Consider the following 19,582-nt stretch of genomic DNA (forward strand, 5'->3'; position numbering starts at 1 on the left):
AACTTTGTAATAGGCCGAGTCGGCTCCGAACCCATGTGTAAGAATGTAGGCCGAGATGGACTACAAACATGGAACGTTATGGTGAGTACATAACTTTTTATTTCGTCAGAGGCCTTTACCCTTAGTTCAGTCACTGAATTTTGTCCCGTTTCACTCATCTCTTGTGGGATCTCCTCAAAGAGCTGGGAGATGCTCTTCAGGATCCTACAGCTGTGGGGCCTTCAGATAAGACTGCTTCCCAACTAGCGACCGTGTCTTCTATTGTCAACTCCTCCATGCTTGCATCTCTTATGCAGCTGATGGAGCGAGCAGGGCACCAGGCACAGGAATTGCCTTACGAAGACATTCCTGGATGCGCCTTTGGGATTACCCGGAGCCTTTCAAGTCTTCCTTTACCAACGCCCATTTGATGGCTCATCCTTGTTCGCGCCCAAGGTAAAAGAGACTTACCAGATGCATCCCAGGAAAATCCGACGTGATAGGGGACAAGCTAAACAGGGCAATTCTGATCCCACACGGAGGCAGAAGCAGATTGCAAGTGCCAGTCAGCCGCTACCTGGATTTCGTTTACGAATTGAATAATCCTGAAGTCTTCTAAAGCTAAGTACCCCGTTGGGGATCCTTTTTTCTTGCTCTAACCAATGTCAGAAAAAGTTAACAATTGTCTTGCCTGTGAAAAGCAAATACCTCTCAGAGCTTTTTATCCTTACTGCGTCACCTGTTTAAGCCCAGACCATGGCGTACCTCGCTGTCGGTTTTGTGCCTTGTTCAACACCCAAACCATTCATCATCGGGCTCTTTCTTGCTAAATTCTTTTGTTCTCGTTCTCCATATTCTAAAATTGCTTTGGTAAGTCATCCGACTACCGGTATTCCAAAAAAAGAAAGGATAAAGACAGAGACAGACCGCATAGGTACAAAGCTGCCGATGTTTCCATTAAGCTAGTCTCCTGTTCGCCAGTACTCCAGTGAGGCGCTTTTGCAGCCCCTGATGCCCACTTCTCTGGGTTTGCAGGCCTCTACTGGGACCCAGTCGGAGTCCGGTATGCCGCAAAACTCTTCTTCGACTATGGAACCTGTGGATGTCTCTACCTTGTATGGGTCCGGAGCCGCTGTGCAGGCACCAGCTTCTCAGGCAGTTCTTCGCTCAACCGATGTTTGACTTTAGCCGTCTTCTTTTTTATCTAAAACTACAGAGTTTCTTAGGCCAAGAGTACGCGCTATGCTTGGAAAACCAACGAACAAAGCGCATCCACCTGCTCCCATGCCACAATGACAAATGCTTAGAATGGCAGAAGACCTTATTACGCTGAGTAGGGGAAGTCAGCCTTCCCCTGCTTAGAGGATTTTTCTTTTGGTGAAACCTTGCGTACTTTGAGAGCATTTCCACTGGGAATGCCAAGACTATCCTCAGTCCAAAAAGAGACTCAGAGAATTCCTAGATTTGCTTCGGCACAGGCCTTTAGCAATACCCCCTGTCCTGGATGATGATGTTATGTTTATGGAATCCTATCTTACTCCTGATACTTTGCCTCCTGCCCCTAGGAAACCGGACAGGTACTACAGAGTACCTGACGCACATTTCTTTTCAAGAATCCTACTGCTGACCCAGAGATCATTTCCCAAGGGCTAAAGTTGTCAAGGCAACTACAGCCGAGAATCTGACCCCTTCAGACAGGGATTACAGAGCTTTGGATAGATGGTGTAATAAGGTATATACCTGTGGAACTCTTGCTATTAGGGCATTGAATTGTCAGTTTCACATGCTGAAGTAGCAGCAACATATTATGGAACTTATTAAACAAAAAATGGCGACCTTTACAGACTGTGCAGAAAAGAAAGAATTACAGGAGCTTATGCACTCTGCAAGCCAATTCAGCAAGCATACTTTGCAGTGCGGCTTTGACGTCCTAGAAGCATCTTGCCTGGCAGCAGTCACTGGCTCTGTACTGAGATGACATGCTTGGCTCATGGAGCAGATCTTGCCAGACAATGTCAAATCAAAGTTACTAGATGCTCCTTTGAACAAGGACAGTTTGTTTAGCACCAAAGCAGAAGAAGTTCTTAAAAAGATGGAAGAAAAAGCTAAGTCTATGCAGACTGTTAAAGAATTCTTTTAAGTGCAACCCCCTAGATTCAGTAGGCATTGCCCTTCCAAACACTGGTCCTTTCCAGCCCCCTCCAGGCCTTCTCAAATCAGACCCAGGGGAAACAGACCACCTAGACTACAGTCTCAGAGTATGCAGAGATCTAAGCAATGGAGTGCTCCCACCACCCCTAAAGCAGGGAGTGGTAAGCTACCTGTTTACAGAAAAAAAAAACCTCACAATGACTTCTTTACTCCACTCCCCAGCCCTGCCCAATTGCTTGTGCCCCTAGGAGGAAAACTTTACCCTTCATGCAAAAAACTGGATGTCTATCACACAAGACAGATGGGTCTTCAACATTGTATCCCAAGGGTACAAACTGTATTTTCACTCTCTGCCAACCCCAAGAGGGTTCCAGACCTTCCTCCAAACCAGTGGGCAGACGCTCAAATCCAAGTTCTTTCCCTGCTTAATGTTAGAGCTATTCAGCCGGTTCCAGTAGAACAGAGAGGTCAAGGATTCTACTCCAGACTCTTACTGGTACCCAGAAAAGAGGGCTCTTGGCACCCAATCCTGGATCTTTCAAATCTCAACACCTTCCTGGTGGTACCAAAATTCAAAATGCTTACCTTGCAACAACTTTTTCGTATGCTAGCCAAGGATGCCTGGTTAGTCACCCTAGACTTAAAAGAAGCCTATCTGCACATCCCCATAAGGGAGTCATGCAGGAAGTATCTACGTTTCAGGGCCGGATCTATGCATTATCAGTTCTCTGGACTTCCATTTGGCTTATCCACTGTGCCCAGAGTATTCACAAAATGACTGGCTCCAGCCATTGCATACTGCAGGCAGAGAAATATCCAAATTTACCCATACTTGGACGAATACCTGATTCAGGCGGACAGTCAGGAATTGCTATTGCAGCACCTGACATTTGTGAAAAACCTCCTCACTTCATTGGGGTACACCATCAACGAAAAGGAATCAAAACTGGGTACCCCATCAAAAGATTGTATTCCTGGGAGCAAGCTTGGACACAACATCCCAAATGGCATTCCTCACTTCAGAAAAATAAGTCCATCTTGAGGCTTGCTGGTACAGTGTTAAAGGTGCTGGTTTTGTAAACAAGAGGCTATGAGTTTGAATCCTCTGAGATTTTGCTTGAGAACAATGTGCATCAGCTGTCATAACACCGACAGATGAGTTTTAAATGGCCCTGTGGAACATGGCCTTGGACATGCAAGTCCATCTGCAAGCTCAATTCCTGCCAGGCAATCAAAACTTACTAGCAGACGATTTAAGCAGAAATCTCCTAGACCCACACGAGTGGCAATTGGAGGCCAGCACCTTCAACCTTCTGATTCAGAAATGGGGGATCCCAGATGTGGATCTCTTTGCCTCCCCCTACACCCACCAGCTCAGCAAATGCTGTACCAAGAACCCTCAGCAGCGCGTGGAAAGTGGCTGTCCTATTCTTTCAGTGGGTGAAGCTCTACATCTATGCCTTCCTCCCCCCTCTGCCCCTTCTCTCAAGAGTATTACTCAAGACAGGACAGACCAAGGACAATTCTGATTGCCCCGGACTGGCTATGCAGCACTGGTGCCCACTCCTGCACAGCCTCTCACCGGTGCCACCCTGGCACCTACACCAGAGCCCAACCCTGCTTTCTCAGCATGAGGGAAAGATTTTGCATCTGCAACTGTAAACTCTAAATCTTGCAGCCCGGCTTATTCCTTGAATTCTCGCCCAGCAACCCTAAGCAAACAGGTGCTGGACGTCATTCTTGAAGCCAGAAGACCCAGTACAAGAAAATCCTATGCTGATAAGTGGAAAAGGTACTGCTGCTGGATCCAATCTAAGGGAAAGGACACTACGCTGCCCTCCCTGCCTCTAATCCTGGATTACTTATCAGATCTACTCCGCAAAGGCCTGTCCTTTTCCTCCATTAAGATACATGCCTCAGCCATTTCGGCTTATTACAACACTGAGCCACCCCTCCTCTTACACTCCCTTATCAAACCATTCCTGAGAGGGGTAAACAACTTAAGGCTGCCAAGGACTGCACCCACCCCTGCTTGGGACCTTAACTTTGTACTGGAAAAGCTCACGCTTCCCCCCCTTGAACCTGCAGTGTCAGCAGAGTTAAAATTCCTTTGTTGGAAAACAGCATTGCTTCTGGCCATCACTTCAGCCAGAAGAGTGTCTGCGCTTCAAGCACTTATGGCAGTGGAACCCTTCTTTATTTTCCATGCAGACAGGGTTTCCCTCAGGACTAACCCTTCCTTTATGCCTAAAGTGGTATCCAGTGTGGCTCTAAACCAATCTATCCATTTGCCAACTTTCTTCCCTAATCCTCAGACCAAAGGGAAAAGGATCCTGCACTGCTTGGACGTGCACAGACGGCTCTGATTCTACCTTGATAGGGCTAAGCCCTTCAGAAAATCTGACCAGTTACTAGTCAGCTTTGCAACAGGGGCAGAGGGTAAGGCCAATTCAAAACCATTTCCAAATGGATAGCACGCTGCATTCATTTTTGCTACAAGCACCATGGTTAACCCAACACCTCAGGGGGTCTGAACACATTCCACTAGGGCACCATCTACCTCTACAGCATTCCTCAGGGGAGTCCCTACCAGACACATCCTGGAAGCTGCGACCTGGAGTTCTGTACACACCTTCACCAAGCATTACCACCTGCCTATCTTTTCCAAATCCAGGGCAAGTTTTGCAACTGCAGTCCTGCAAGGCATACTAACCAGCCCTAACTCTTCTTGACTGCTTCCACCCTTCTTCATCTTTGGGAATCCACCCAAATGTGATGACTGCAACAATGAAACACGAAGAACATAGTACAGTTGTGCACACTTACCATAAATGTAGATGTTAGAGTGTATTCACTGTTGCAGTCCTGGTTTCTCTCCCTCCAGCCCCCTGGTTTCTCTCGCTCTCTCTAAACTCTCTATGCCTTTTACTACCCTCCCCCCTTTTCAGGGGTATTGGTATTTACTTTTTACTGGTGGTGTTTTCCCTCATCATAGCTTAGCTCCCTATTAGGAGGGCTGCTGACATTTGGGGCAGGAAAAACTGATGTAATGGTGTCAGCTGCCTGTTTTTATACCCCTAATGACCTGACGTTGCCAGGAGCAACAGCAACCGACGCAGAAATACTAAGTCTCTGCTATTAGGGCTGACTGAGGGCTTACCTGCAGGCAGATAACCCAAGTGTGACGACTGCAACAGTGAAAACACTTGAACATCTACATTTATGGTAAGTGTACACAACTGTACTTTCTGAAGAGTTTATTCCCTTGAGCCACCTGAGAAAGAAGATGCTGGAGATGCTGTCCCACCAAGCAAGAATGAAGGCGAGATAGGGACAACATAACATAAAGAAGTTAAGTACTCACTATAACGTTCCATGTTTATTGTCCATGATCTCGCCTTCTTTCTTGCATCCCTCCCCCCTTCCTGGAGGATTGAGAGGAATTATTTGGTGTTTGGCTTATATGTGCAATGATTCCCTTCCTGCCTCATGAATTGGATAGGCTTAAGGTCTATCAGTGTTTTTACTGTTACTGACTAGTGTGTGTGTGTGTATGTATGTGTGTGTGTGTATGTGTATATATATATATATATATATATATATATATATTTATATAAGTGTGTATATATATATATATATATATATATATATATATATATATATATATATGTATAGTAAGATATAGATATATATAGTAAGATATAGATATATATAGTAAGATATAGATATATATATATATAAATATAGATATATATATATATATATATATATATATATATATATATATATATATATATATATAGATATATGTATATATGTGTGTGTGTGTGTGTATGCTTAGTGTTATAGATTATCAGAACGAGATCTGGGTAACTTTCGCTAGGCATGTTGGGATAGGGTCTAGCCTTTAGCCAGTGGCAGCTCTCGAGCTTTAGGATACGGCTAAGTCGGAGCCGAGTATCGGCTCCGAACCCACCAAGTAAGAAAGAAGGCGAGGATGTTAAGTTGTCTATCTCGCCTTCATTCTTGCTGGATGGGTTCGGAGCCGACCTCGGCTCCGACTCGGCCACTCTAAAAGCTCGAGAGTTGGTTCCACCGGCTCGAGACTCCCCTTATATCCCACAATGCTAGGCGAGAGTTACCTCAGATCTCGTTTGCCGCTACAGCTTTGAGGTTGGTTGTTTCTACCGGTTCCTGGTGAGTGCTATTTTTCTTGTAAAAATTACTCTTTAAAACCCCTTTTAAGTTAATATTCTTACTTAGTTAGTGTAGATTAGAAAACTTTATTCCCGACCCTAAATTTTTTCCGTTTCTTTCCCCAAGAACTTTTGGTTCTTCCATTGGGCCTTTAGGCCTTCCCTTCCCTAGTGGAGTGTGTGTGTTTTTTTTTGGTAGTTTATTCTAGTTATTGTAGTTTTAAATACTAGTATTACTACTAATTTTATTGTGTTTTCCTGACAGGGTATAACTTGTGTGTTTGTGTGTGTTTGTGTACACCTGTCAGTCAAAAATGTCTAAAGAAGCAAAGGTCTCGGATTCAAGAAGTGTGATGCGTGCTGTCAGAAAATGTCTCTGACAGACGCCACACTTCTTGTGTCTATTGTCTGGGGCCTTTGCACCTGCAGGACTCCTGTGCTGTGTGCCATGGCTTCAGCCCCAGGGTCCTGCAGGAAAGAAAAAATAAATTAATTCTTAGAGGCTTACTGAAGCCAGAGGATTCCCTGTCTGTTTCAACAGGGAAGCCCTCTAAGGCATCGAGGTCTTCGGCTCCGGCTTCTGAGCCGAGACCTCAGGTTGCTCAACCTTTGCCTTTATCGGCTCCGGCTGGAGCCGATAAGTCTCAGTCCACAGTTTCTGTGGCTCTCGCTCGGCCGGAGCCGAGGTTATTGAGGTTCCGTGTCGGCTCCGACCAGACCTTCGGAGCCGACAACCAGGAAGAGGTCCAGGTCACCATCTCTTGGCTCCGCTCATTCGGCTCCAGGATCTCCCCTGCTGTCTGAACGGAGCCAAAGGTCTCACTCCTCTAGGTCATCGAGGCTGTCGGATCATGACCTTCAGAGGGTAGTGAGTCGACTACTTAAGTCCGAGGCACTAGCCCAGATGCTTCAGAGCCCGACTCATCAGTCGATGCCTGCCCCGCCCATCAACATTTTCCTCCTTCGACTCTCTTGAGTTCGAGCCGGGTCGCCGGAACCGAGACTGTGATTACGCCGGAGCCGATACAATTGTCTTCGGCTCCGCCGGCTCCGTTTTCTTCTTTGGAAGAATCTCGGCGCCGAGCTTCCCTCGTCGGCTCCGAGGGTGAGTGGCATCGGACCCTTGTCCGACCCTCTCCCTCTCGGGGCTTCGGGCGCTGGTGAGTTCGGCTCGACATCGCCTCGGAACCATCACTGTCGGTGCCGAGGGGTTCTTAGCTCCTCGGAGCGGGACCTCTGGCTCTGCCTGACAGGGGTGCATTCGAGGTCATGCGGAGTGTGTTAGAGCCTGGCTCTACTCCACAGTCGGCTCCGTCCGCCCCTCCCTCTATGCTGCCTCAGGGTAAGTCGACTCACTCCCTCATCCCGGACCGCAGAGAGCCAGCTCCTCAGGAGCCCCTGTGGGATTTCATCCTCTTCGAGGCCTCTCCTGATTTGGCAGAAGAGCCCCTCGGAAGAGGAAGTGTAAGAGGAAACACATTGACTCACCTGAGTCTATCACGCCAGACACAGATTTGGATGATTCTGAGGGTTCCCCGCTCCCCTTCTGAAGATGTCTCATTTGCAGACATTCTGGAGATCCTGAAACAGAGGGAAATTGGCCAGCCCTCAACCCTTCGGAGGACGAATCTGTGTATCTTGAGGCGTTTGGCTCTCGTCCTTCCACCTCCTGGGTGTCCCTCCCTTGACCCCCTCATGCAGGTGGTTGCTAAGAAGGCATGGACGGCTCCTGATTCAGTGGACCCCACTCCCAGGAGATCCTCTAAGTTCATCACAGCTCCAGCAGACAAGCAATTTTTAACAAAAGGAGTTTCTGTGGATGCTATGGTGGTAGCTGCTGCCACAAAGAAGGAACTGGCTGATCCTTCAGTACCTGTCCATCCACCTAACAAGGAATCTAGGTCCATGGATAGGTACGGGAAGCGGATGTTCTCCTCAGCGACATTTACCATGTGTTCGCTGAACTACCTGTGCCATTTCACTCGTCTTCAAAGGGACTTGATCAAGGAAGCGAGTGAAATGTTAAAGGATCCTACAGCTGCGGGTTTCCAAGACAAGATGAACACGCAGCTGGCTACCCTTAATTCCATATCCAACTCCTCCATGCGCCTCCTTTCTTACGCGGCCGATGGAGCGAGCAGAGCCGCAGGGACAGGTGTGGCCTTACGTAGGCACGCCTGGATGCGGCTATGCAATTTTGCGGACCCTTTCAAGACGTCTTTCACGAACTCCCCTTTTGATGGATCATCTCTTTGGTCCTCAAGTGAAAGAAACCCTGACTAGGTGCGAGACTGATGGCAAGACCCTTTCTGCCGACGGAGTCCGTTTTTCGACTCCTTCCAGGCCTTACCCCAAAGGCCAGAAGGGTGGAAAGATGTGGTTCCGTAAACAATCTCAAGGGACTTCGCCTGACGACAGAGTCGTTTCCTACCAAAGGCAGAGGTGGGAATAACAATGGTAGACGCCGCCCTAGGGGCAGGGGGTCCAGAACCAGGGCAATTGGGAAGCCTTCCTGACAAGCCCTTTCAGCATCCCTGAGGTTTTGCCCGACTGCCCATCTTGGGAGGCAGTGGGGGGAAGATTGTCACTGTACCCAGAAGCCTGGCTATCCCTGACTCAAGACAAATGGGTACAGTCCATCATTTCCGAAGGCTATTTTATCCCCTTTCTTCGCTTTCCAAATCAGTCAAAAAAATCCCTTCCAGATGTTCCACCCGCTCAAAGGGATCTAGCAGCTTTGGAAATTTCAAAACTGCTTGCAAAAAGCAATTCAGCCAGTGCCAGTAGACCAACAAGGATCCAGAATCTACTCAAGGTTCTTTTTAGTTCCAAAGAAAACAGGGGACTGGAGACCGATTTTGGATCTCAGTGTCTTGAACAAATCAGTCAAGAAAACAAGATTTCGGATGGTCACGCTGCAATCCATTCTTCCCCTTTTGGGCAAAGGAAACTGGATGTGCTCTATAGACCTTCGGGATGCGTACTATCACATAAAAATGAACAGACGCTCCAGAAGATTCCTCCCCTTCAGGCTGGGAACCAGTCATTTTCAGTTCAGGGCCCTGCCCTTTGGTCTCACCACTGCCCCCCGTGTTTACCAAATGCATGGCAGTGGTAGCTTCTCACCTGAGACGACAAGGATTCCAGGTGTTTCCATATTTGGACGACTGGCTCCTCACAGCTCCCACCAAGCATCTCCTTCTGATGGCCAGAGATTATACTTTTCGCGTTTGTCAAAACCTGGGTATTTCAATAACTTGCGAAAAGTCTGTTTTGTCGCCTTGTCGTACTATTACCTACATAGGCAAATTTAGATACTATAAACATGTCTGCAAGGCTAACACACCAAAGGATATCAGACATTCACAAATTGGTGTCACTCCTTCTCAACAACAACAGAATCAAAGCCAGGTTAGTTCTAAAGGTGTTGGGAATCATGGCAGCGCCATACCTCTCCTTCCATTAGCCAGATACCACATGCGGATCCTTCAGTGGATGCTTTTACTCAATGGTCATACCAGGAACTTCCAATGTCTCTCACCATTGTGATCACGCAGGCGTGCAAAAGCATCTCATGTGGTGGATGTCTTCCCCCCAGCTCCTGTCGGGAAGACCCTTTGTTCCACCTCCTCCGGTTGCTATACTGACAACGGATGCCTCCCTGATCGGGTGGGGGCATTATCAGGGCAGGACAGTCCAGGGCACATGGCAACCAAACGAATGCCACTTGTACATAAATGTTCTGGAGATGAGAGCAGTGCTTTTAGCGTTGCAAGCCCTTCAAGACTCTCTTCCCTTGGGAACAATTGCAATCCAGACAGACAATATGTCTGTAGTGTGGTACATCAACAAACAAGGCGGAACCAGATCATACCCCTGTGTCGAGAAGCACTCAGACTGTGGCAATGGGCGATCTCTTCTCAGCGTTTTCTGATAGCAACGCACATCCCGGAAGTCCAATCACATTGCGGACAAGTTGAGCAGAGCTATTCTCATGCCTCACGAGTGGTCTCTGAAAGACTCGGTAGTGAGAGAAATTTTTCTCAAGTGGGGTCAGCCTTGCTGCGATCTTTTTGCTACTCCCCAAAACAGCAAGTGCAGAGAATATTTCACTCTATTCCCTTTACCAGGCCAACCCAGCAGAGACGCTCTAGTCCAAGTTTGGCCCGGGACTTCTGTATGCATTCCTCCTTTCCCACTGATCTCTCAAGTAATTCAGAAAGCTATCGCTCAGAAGGCATCCTTGATCCTCATTGCTCCTTACTGGCCTCGACAAGTGTGGTTCCCCTTTCTACATCGTTTTCTCTTGGAGCGACCGTGGAATCTGGACCTAGTTCCAGATCTTTTGATCCATCAGTCGGGTCAGTTTCATCGCTCCCTCCCCTCTCTGAACCTCACTGCTTGGTTCCTCCAGTTCCAACCGTAGCCAGGCTTCCTCAATTATCTCATTCTGTTAGAGATATATTGATAGCTTCCCATAAATCTTCCACTCGAAAGATTTATTTGAGTAAGTGGAAACGCTTCTCATATTGGGCACAAGGGAAGGACTTAGATCCTTTCACCGCTTCCATCCAACTAGTCCTTGATTTTCTAGCTGAACTCTTCCATGCAGGTTCATCTCCATCTACACTTAAGGTTCAATTGGCAGCTATTTCTAACTTCCATGTGGGTATTTCTGAATCTGCCCTAATGTCCCACAAACTTTGCAAAGCCTTTTTGAAAGGAGTTTTTCTTCTCAGACCTCCTATAAGAAATCCTCCTTCTCCTTGGGACCTAAAGTTAGTTCTTGCTTCTTTGATTCTTTCCCCTTTCGAACCTGCAGCTTCCTGTTCCTTGAAATTGTTATCATGGAAAACTCTCTTTCTGGTAGCTATTACATCAGCTAGAAGAGTTTCAGAACTTCAAGCACTCAGTTGTCATCCTCCTTATCTTTTGTTTCATAAGGACAGAGTATCCTTACGAACTAACCCGTCCAATTTGCCTAAGGTGGTCTCGACATCAAATCTAAACCAAAGCATTGACCTCCCTGTCTTTTCCCAGAGTATTCCAATAGGTCTGAACAAAAATTACACTGCCTGGATGTTCATCGTCAATTGAGGTACTACTTGGATAGAACAAAACAATTCAGAAAATCTGATCAGCTGTTTGTCTCCTATGCGGAAAGCAGAAAGGGACTTTCAGTTTCAAAGGTATCATTATCCAGATGGCTAACATCTTTGATTTCCCTGGTATATGAAATTAGACAACAAAATTGCCTAATAAACCTAAAGCCCATTCCACCAGAGCTTTGGCTACTTCTTTAGCCTTCCAAGACAGACTGCCTATTGACACCATTTGTGCAGCGGCTACTTGGGCTACTCCTCACACTTTTATTTCTCATTATAAGTTGGATTTAGCTTCTAGGCATAGAGCTAACTTTGGTTCCACTGTTCTCAGGAGTCTGTTCCGTTAGGCCACCGGGACAAGGTGCTAGGACGGTCCCATCCAGCAAGAATGAAGGCGAGATAGACAACTTAACATATAGAAGTTATGTTCTTACCATAACGTTCCATGTTAGTTGTCTTCTTCTCGCCTTCTTCTTGCGTCCCACCCTCCTTCCCCCTGGCCTGGACAGACCTAGAGGAGTTGTGATTGTGACCTCTCTTTCTACCACCTCTTTCTTAGACATATGCTATTATGCATATTTCCTGGTTCAGGATGTAGGTCACCCTTCTTTCCTCCTGTTGTTAGAGGTGGATTCTGTTTTACAGTTATACTGTTGCTATTATAAGCTGGGGTTAGCTTACAAACGAGATCTGAGGTAACTCTCGCCTAGCATTGTGGGATATAAGGGGAGCCTCGAGCCGGTGGAACCAACTCTCGAGCTTTTAGAGTGGCCGAGTCGGAGCCGAGGTCGGCTCCGAACCCATCCAGCAAGAAGAAGGCGAGAAGAAGACAACTAACATGGAACGTTATGGTAAGAACATAACTTCTATTTATGGACAACAAACATGGAACATTATGGTGAGTACATAACTTCTTTTTTTATCTGTTAGAGTCTTTTAGAATCTTGATGAGTTTCACTGAGTCTAGTAGAGTCTAATACAGTCATTTTGAACTCTTGTATAACCCTGTATAGTCTAGAATAGTCATTTTAGAGTCTAAATCTTCATTGTATTGTTGAGTTTTTTTAAGATGTTCGTGTTACACTGCTGCAGTCATTACACTTGGGTTATCCTGCCGTCTGACGGTCCCTCAGTCGGCCCGATTTCCTAAGTCTTGGTCCGGCGTCGGTTGCTGTCGCTTCTTCCCTGACGTCAGTGCGCCAGGCGTATATAAGATGCACCGATGCCATTTTCTTCAGTCTTTCTTGCCGTGCGGTGCCCGAAGCAAAAGCAGTTCGAAGTGCCGGTCGGCCGACGCCTGAGATTTTCATTCTGAATCCAGAACCGAAGTCTTCTACAAAGCTAAGTACCCCATGGGGAAACTTTTTCTTGCCTCAGACCAATGTCAGTAAAAGTTAATAATTGTATTTCTTGTGGGAAGCAAATACTTCATAAGGATTTCCATTCTTATTGTATCCCATGCCTAGGCCCAGACCACGACATCACAGGTTGTCGGTTTTGTGCTAGGTTTAACAAGCGCACTATTAAACATCGGTTTGATTTTGCCCAACATTATTTTGGCAGAAAATTCAGTTACACCATGCCATCAGAAGAACCGATGACCGGAATTCACAAAAAGCGCAAAGACAAGGACAGGCATCTGAGGCCCAAAACTGACGACGAAGCCTCTTCTAGGCCAATTGCTGGTTCTCCGGTTTTCAGCGAGGCACCTTCGCAGCCCCTGACGACCGCTTCTTTGGAACCACAGGCCGCCTCTGACTCCCACGTGGAGATGGCTGGGCCTTCGGATACACCATATTTACGGCCTACCGAGACTAACCCTTCAGAGGGATCCGGAGTAGCTGAACAACCCGCAGCTTCAGAGGGTGTTTTCAGACCTACTCAGTTAACCATTAAATCTTCTGTTAAATCTAAAACTCCTTTAAAAACAAAGAAACAGCTTCAACATTCACCAGGACAGACCTCCATGCCTAAGAAACAGATGCTCAAAATGGCCGAAGACCTAATTACTCTGATCAGGGGATCCCACCCTCCTCCTGATAAAAGGCCTAGACAGGATGCAGACTATGACTCATCCGACCAGGTGTCCATCTCTTCAGATTCATCCTCAGACCAAGGATACTCTTTACCCCCTTATGAGGATTCTGATGCTGAGGAATCAGTTCCTTCAGCCTCTCCACCAGTGGACTACTCCTTTGGGGAAACCTTACATACCATGAGGGAGCATTTCCATTGGGAGGGCCAGGATTATTCAGAATCCAAGAAAAGGCTCAGAGATTTCCTTTTATTACCTCAACACAGACCCCTTGCCATTCCGCCAGTGTTAGATATTGTGGATGATGTGTATTCCGAATCCAGCTTAAATCCTGATTCTTTACCTCCTGCTCCAGTTAAGCCAGACAGATACTACAGAGTCCCTGACTCTCACAAATTTCTTTATAAAAGCCCTGTTGCTGACCCTGAAACTATTTCCCAGGGTCCCAAAGGGGTAAAGGCCTCTACAGCAAAAAATCCAGTCCCCTCTGACAGAGATTCCAGAGCATTACACAGATGGGGGAAGAAAGTATATACATCTGCAACTTTAGCAATGAGGGCCTTAAATTGCCAGTTTCACATGCTTAAATATCAGCAATATTTGATGTCTCAGTTGAAACAAAAAATGCTTCAAAATTCAGATCTTCCTAACTATAAGGAAATGCAGGATTTATTGCATGCAGCTAACAAGTGGGAAAACATACTTTTCAATGTGGTTTTGATTCTTTAGAGGCCTCCTGTAGAGCAGCCGTTACAGGGTCTGTCATTAGAAGACATGCTTGGTTAAAAGAGCAGACTTTACCAGATCATGTTAAAGAAAAATTATTGGATGCACCTTTGCAGCAGGATGTTTTATTTGAAGTTAAGGCAGAAGAGGTATTAAAGAAAATGGAGGATAAAGCAAAATCTATGCAAACGGTGAAGGATTTCTTACAGGTTCAGCCTCCTCAATTTAGCAGAAATTGACCGACAAAGAATTGGTCCTTTCCAGTTTCAGACCTCAAAGGGGCAGATACAGACGTCCAAGAGGCAGAGATCAACCACAAGGTCCTTACAGGCCTCGACAATGGGGTGCATCAACCCAGAAAGAAGGGGAAGACAGGCCTCAACCTTAAAGACAGGCCTCAACCTTATAAAAAACAGTCCCAATGACTTCCCACTACAGCTGCCAAACACTTCTCTCTTGGCAGCCCCCCTTGGGGGGAAAACTGGCACTTTTCAGTCACAATTGGCATATGATCACCAAAGACAAATGGGTTCTCAATATTGTATCTCAAGGTTACAGGTTCCACTTTCGCACTCTGCCAAGGTTAAAAGGAATGCCAAATCTGCCACCGAATCAATGGGCAGAGGCTCAGACAAATTACAGCACTCATGGACATGAGAGCTATTCAGAAGGTACCAACACAGGAGCAAGTACAAGGGTTTTACTCAGGACTCTTTCTGGTTCCCAGAAAGGACAAAGCCTGGAGGCCCATTCTGGATCTTTCTTTTCTAAATACTTACCTGGATGTTCCAAAATTCAAAATGTTGACACTACAGCAGCTTCTTCCCATGCTGGGCAAGAAAGCTTGGCTCATAACTTTGGACCTCAAGGAGGCATACCTGCATGTCCCTATCAGACAAAATTGCAGAAGATACCTCAGATTATTAGCAGGTTCAATGCATTACCAATTCTCTGTACTGCCCTTTGGCTTATCTGCTGCGCCCAGGGTCTTTACAAAATGCCTGGCACCAGTATTTGCATTTTGCAGACAAAAAGGAATTCAAATTTACCCATACTTGGACGACTGCCTTATTCAAGCAGAGAGCAAAGACATTCTTCTAAAGCATCTGGCGTTTGTAAAAAGATTGCTCATTTGCCTAGGGTACACAGTAAATGAAAAGAAGTCTAAACTAGTGCCCTCACAAGAGATAATATTCCTGGGTGCCAGCTTAAATACAATGGCCCAGATGGCTTATCTCACGCCAGACAAGCAAGGATAACTGACTCAATATTTCCAATTGATGGCAACAAAGACCCAACTCCCTGCAATAAAAATTCTGCAGGCCTTTGGTTACATGGCATCTTGCATACTACTAATTCCATATGCCAGACTGCATATGAGGAAACTACAATGGCACCTAAAGAGTGTCTGGTCTCAACACTGTCACAGTTTGGAAACAGTAATACCACTTATTCTTTGCCTTCAACAGTAGTTTCGATGGTGTGCTCAAGCCTGTCACCTCAACAAGGGACAGCCTTTCGCTCAACCCACAGCCAGGCAAATACTGACAACAGATGCTTCGGATTACGCCTGGGGAGCACACATGGCAGGAAAATGTATTCAGGGCAAGTGGCTCGCAGAACAAAGGCATCTTCACATCAATCAAAAAGAGATGCTAGCTGTACAAAATGTCCTTATAGCTTTCAAGGACCTTCTGCATCCAGGAAAACTACTAGTAAAGACGGACAACACCACAGTTATGGGGTACATAAACAAGGGGGCACTCATTCATATCCCTTTTGCAGGCAAGCCATGACCTTGTGGAATACAGCTCTAACCTATCAAGTTCATCTGCAAGCACAATTCCTGCCAGGAGAGAAAAACACACTGGCAGATGACTTAAGCAGAAACATCATGGATCCGCATGAGTGGAAATTACATCCACAAATGTTCAGGATGGTAGCACAAAAATGGTGGAGCCCGAACATAGATTTGTTTGCATCCCCACTGAATTGCCAGCTATAGAAATTCTGCACAAGGACTTAACACACAAGCATGGAAAGTGGATGCCCTCTCATTCAGCTGGAAAAACCTACAAGTATACACTTTCCCACCACTACCTCTCCTTTCAAAGGTAATCATAAAAGCCAGACAAGAAAAAACAAAGATGATCTTGATTGCCCCAGACTGGCCACGCCAGCACTGGTACCAATCTTAAAGAACTTAGCACAAGGTCCACCATGGATTTTACCTCAAATCCCACAACTTCTGACTCCGCAAAACAATAAGATACTTCACGGCCAGCTCAAAACTTTAAACCTGGCTACATGGCAGATTCCTTAGTCAAGCAAGCAATGCCTCTCTTCAAAGCTGTTATGGATGTCATTCTGGAGGCCAGAAGGCCTAGCCCAGGAAAGCCTATTTGGATAAGTGGAAGAGATTCTGTGCCTGGAACCAGGCTCACAGCCTTGACCCTCTTGTCCCAAATATTCCTCAGATACTACAATACTTAACTGAGATGCTGGACAAAGGCCTCTCCTTTTCATCCATTAAGATCCATGTCTCTGTTCTTTACAACACAGACCCACCAATTTTTTCTAATCCTTTGCTAAAACAGTACCTCAGAGAGGCTAAAAACATAAGACCGCCCCGTAGAGCACCAACTCCAACTTGGGACCTCAACTTCGTCTTGGAAAAATTAACTTTACCTTCTTTTGAGCCAGCTAACTCAGCAGACTTAAAATGTGTCTCTTGGAAAACTGCTCTGCTCCTGGTGATAACCTCAACACGAAGAGTTTCAAAATTACAGGCACTAATAGCAGTGGAACCTTTCCTCATTTTCCACCAAGACAGGGTGTCTTTAAGAACAAACCCTACTTTTATGCCTAAGGTGGTATCAAGTGTGGCTCTAAACCAAACTATTCACTTGCCAACTTTTTATCCAAATCCACAGAATAAAGGGGAGAGACTACTGCATTTCTTGGACATACACAGGCAGTTACGCTTCTACTTGGACCAAACGAAAGCTTTCAGGAAAACTGAGCAATTGTTTGTAGCATATGCTGCAGGAACACAGGGAAAAGCCATTTCAAAACAGACCATTTCAAAATGGATAGGGCACTGTATACGTTTCTGCTATACACACCATGGGAAAACTGTGTACCTAACAGCATTAGGTCTCATTCCACCAGGGCAACAGCCACTTCAACTGCCTACTTCAGAGGAGTACCTACCAAGGACAATTTTGGAAGCAGCAGCTTGGAGTTCTGTACATACCTTCACCAAGCATTACCATCTGCCTCTTTACTCTAAATCTAGAGCTGGCTTTGCCACTGCAGTGCCTTATAGCCACCCCTAATGTTTTATAGAGCCAGCCACCCTACCTCAGCTTTGGAATTCTACCCAAGTGTAATGACTGCAGCAGTGTAACACGATGAACATAGTACAGTTTTGTACCTACCATAAATGTAGATGTTCGAGTGTATACACTGCTGCAGTCTAGGTTACCCTCTTTCCTTCCCTTCTTACTTGCTGGTACTTACCTAACCCTTCTACCCTTTGGGGAGTATTTGCTGGTAACTGAAAGTTTTTGATTGCTTTTCTTATGTATGTTTTATTAGCAATTTACATGGCCTACCTTTTTGGGGGCACCTGACATCTGGGGCAAGAAAAACTGAAGAAAATGGCGTTGGCTGCATCTTGTATACCCCTGGCACACTGACGTCAGGGAAGAAGTGACAGCAACCGACGCCGGACCAAGACTTTGGAACTCGGGCCGACTGAGGGACCGCCTGAAGGCAGGATAACCCAAATGTAATGACTGCAGCAGTGTATACACTCGAACATCTACATTTATGGTAGGTACAAAACTGTGTTTTTTATAATGTCTTGTTAAATCTTGTCAATCCCTGCATAGTCCTGTGTTTTATTGTATAATGCTTCAAAAGTTTTATTATGATCTCATATCTTAGTACAATTGTAATTTCTTTCTGTATATTATGCAACTTATAGGGCATTAACCTCATATCTGTATGTGCATTTTAATCTTTATATCGGGTTGTGGAGTTTTTCTCCCTATGCCGCCGCCGAAAATGGGTTATGTAACCCAGTCAGTCTATCCTGGTTAACAAGTTTCAATAAATATAAATAAAAATCTGTATGGCTTTCATTTCTGATTAAGGCTTTTGTGAACTGTAAATTCTAGCACTTATTTTTCTTTGTCTTTATGAAATAATTAGTCTGTGTTTTGTCTCGAGACTAGCTATATGAGTACATGATGGGTGTCCTTAAAAGTTATATTTACTGTTTCTTAGTCTACCAATAAGAAACCTCGGAAGACTCCATCAGAGAAGAGTCGGATTGATGGACTAGGGAGAATTGGAGGTCGTGGAAGAACTAATGGCTTCCCTCAACAGAATGGTGATGGTGAACCTATCACATTGTTTGAAGTGGTTAAATTGGGCAAAAGTGCAATGCAGGTAAAATGGTTTCGGATTGTATTGCTGTTTTAAAATGGTAAAAGGAAATGTAAGTCTGCTTGTCATGCTGTGTTTTCAGGAAAAATTATTGGCACACTGCTAAGCATTTTGTTTGTAAACTGCGCATATTTTTTTTTCACAGAACTTGCCTTCTAATTTGTTTTGCTTTACCTCCTTCCAGGTTTGCGCTCATTATAACTGTAATTCATTAACATTTGGTTTACATTCCTCTTTATACATAGCTTCATCGTAGTTAGATTTCATCCACAGGACTGTGTTTTCAATGAAGGAAATTGGTCCTGTGCTCGTGTTCCAGACATTCTTCAAAGGTGGCTGAAATACTCATAATTCCTGCTTTGTCAAATGCCAATTTCTTTCTACTGCAGGTGCTTTCTGTCCTGCATTAACATTGGCGTAATTGTATCTTTTAAATGGGTAGTACTTGCCAATCTGTAGTAAGCTACTCTTAATTTTTAGCACAGATTTATGTATTTGCAACTATACTGGAGTTGAAGCAAAAGCAAGATTAAGTTCATAAAAGCAGAGTAGAAACAATGAGGTTGTTCAGGATAACCCTGGAGGCTGACAAAGAATTTAAGAAATTTATTTTCTTGCACTTTCAAGTAGAGAATTATTGTTCAAGTGTTTATGCAACACAAGCAGAGCTTAATTATCTGAAATACCAATATTATTTTGTTTGCCACCAAAACGTTTGGTAACATCTTTGTTTTTACTTGCATTGGTGCCCTCTGAGGCTGTGTTTGGTGTAGAAGATGTCCTTCAAGGATGCATCTGCAGTCATAACAAATGGGTTGTCCTGTCGTCAGGCAGCCCTTCGGTCGGCCGGATTCCAAAGTCTGGGTCCGGCTTCGGCTGATGTCGCACTTCACCCGACGTCATCTCTGCTGGTCTTCGGGTATAAAGGCATCAGC

General features: G+C 45.4%; 1 protein-coding gene across 1 annotated transcript in view; it reads left to right on the forward strand.

Moving 5' to 3' along the window:
- Positions 1–18,548: 18,548 nt before the first annotated feature.
- STAG1 (stromal antigen 1) overlaps positions 18,549–19,582 on the forward strand; it is a 2,620,144-nt gene continuing 2,619,110 nt past the window's right edge. The window contains exon 1 of the mRNA XM_044070350.1: positions 18,549–18,650. Within this exon, the coding sequence (XP_043926285.1) occupies positions 18,645–18,650 (6 nt within the window). The 5' untranslated portion in view covers positions 18,549–18,644. The remainder of the gene's footprint in view (positions 18,651–19,582) is intronic.

This window comes from Protopterus annectens, chromosome 4.part1 (genome assembly GCF_019279795.1).
Source record: "Protopterus annectens isolate FY-2018-M chromosome 4.part1, PAN1.0, whole genome shotgun sequence".
NCBI classification, from domain to species: domain Eukaryota; kingdom Metazoa; phylum Chordata; order Ceratodontiformes; family Protopteridae; genus Protopterus; species Protopterus annectens.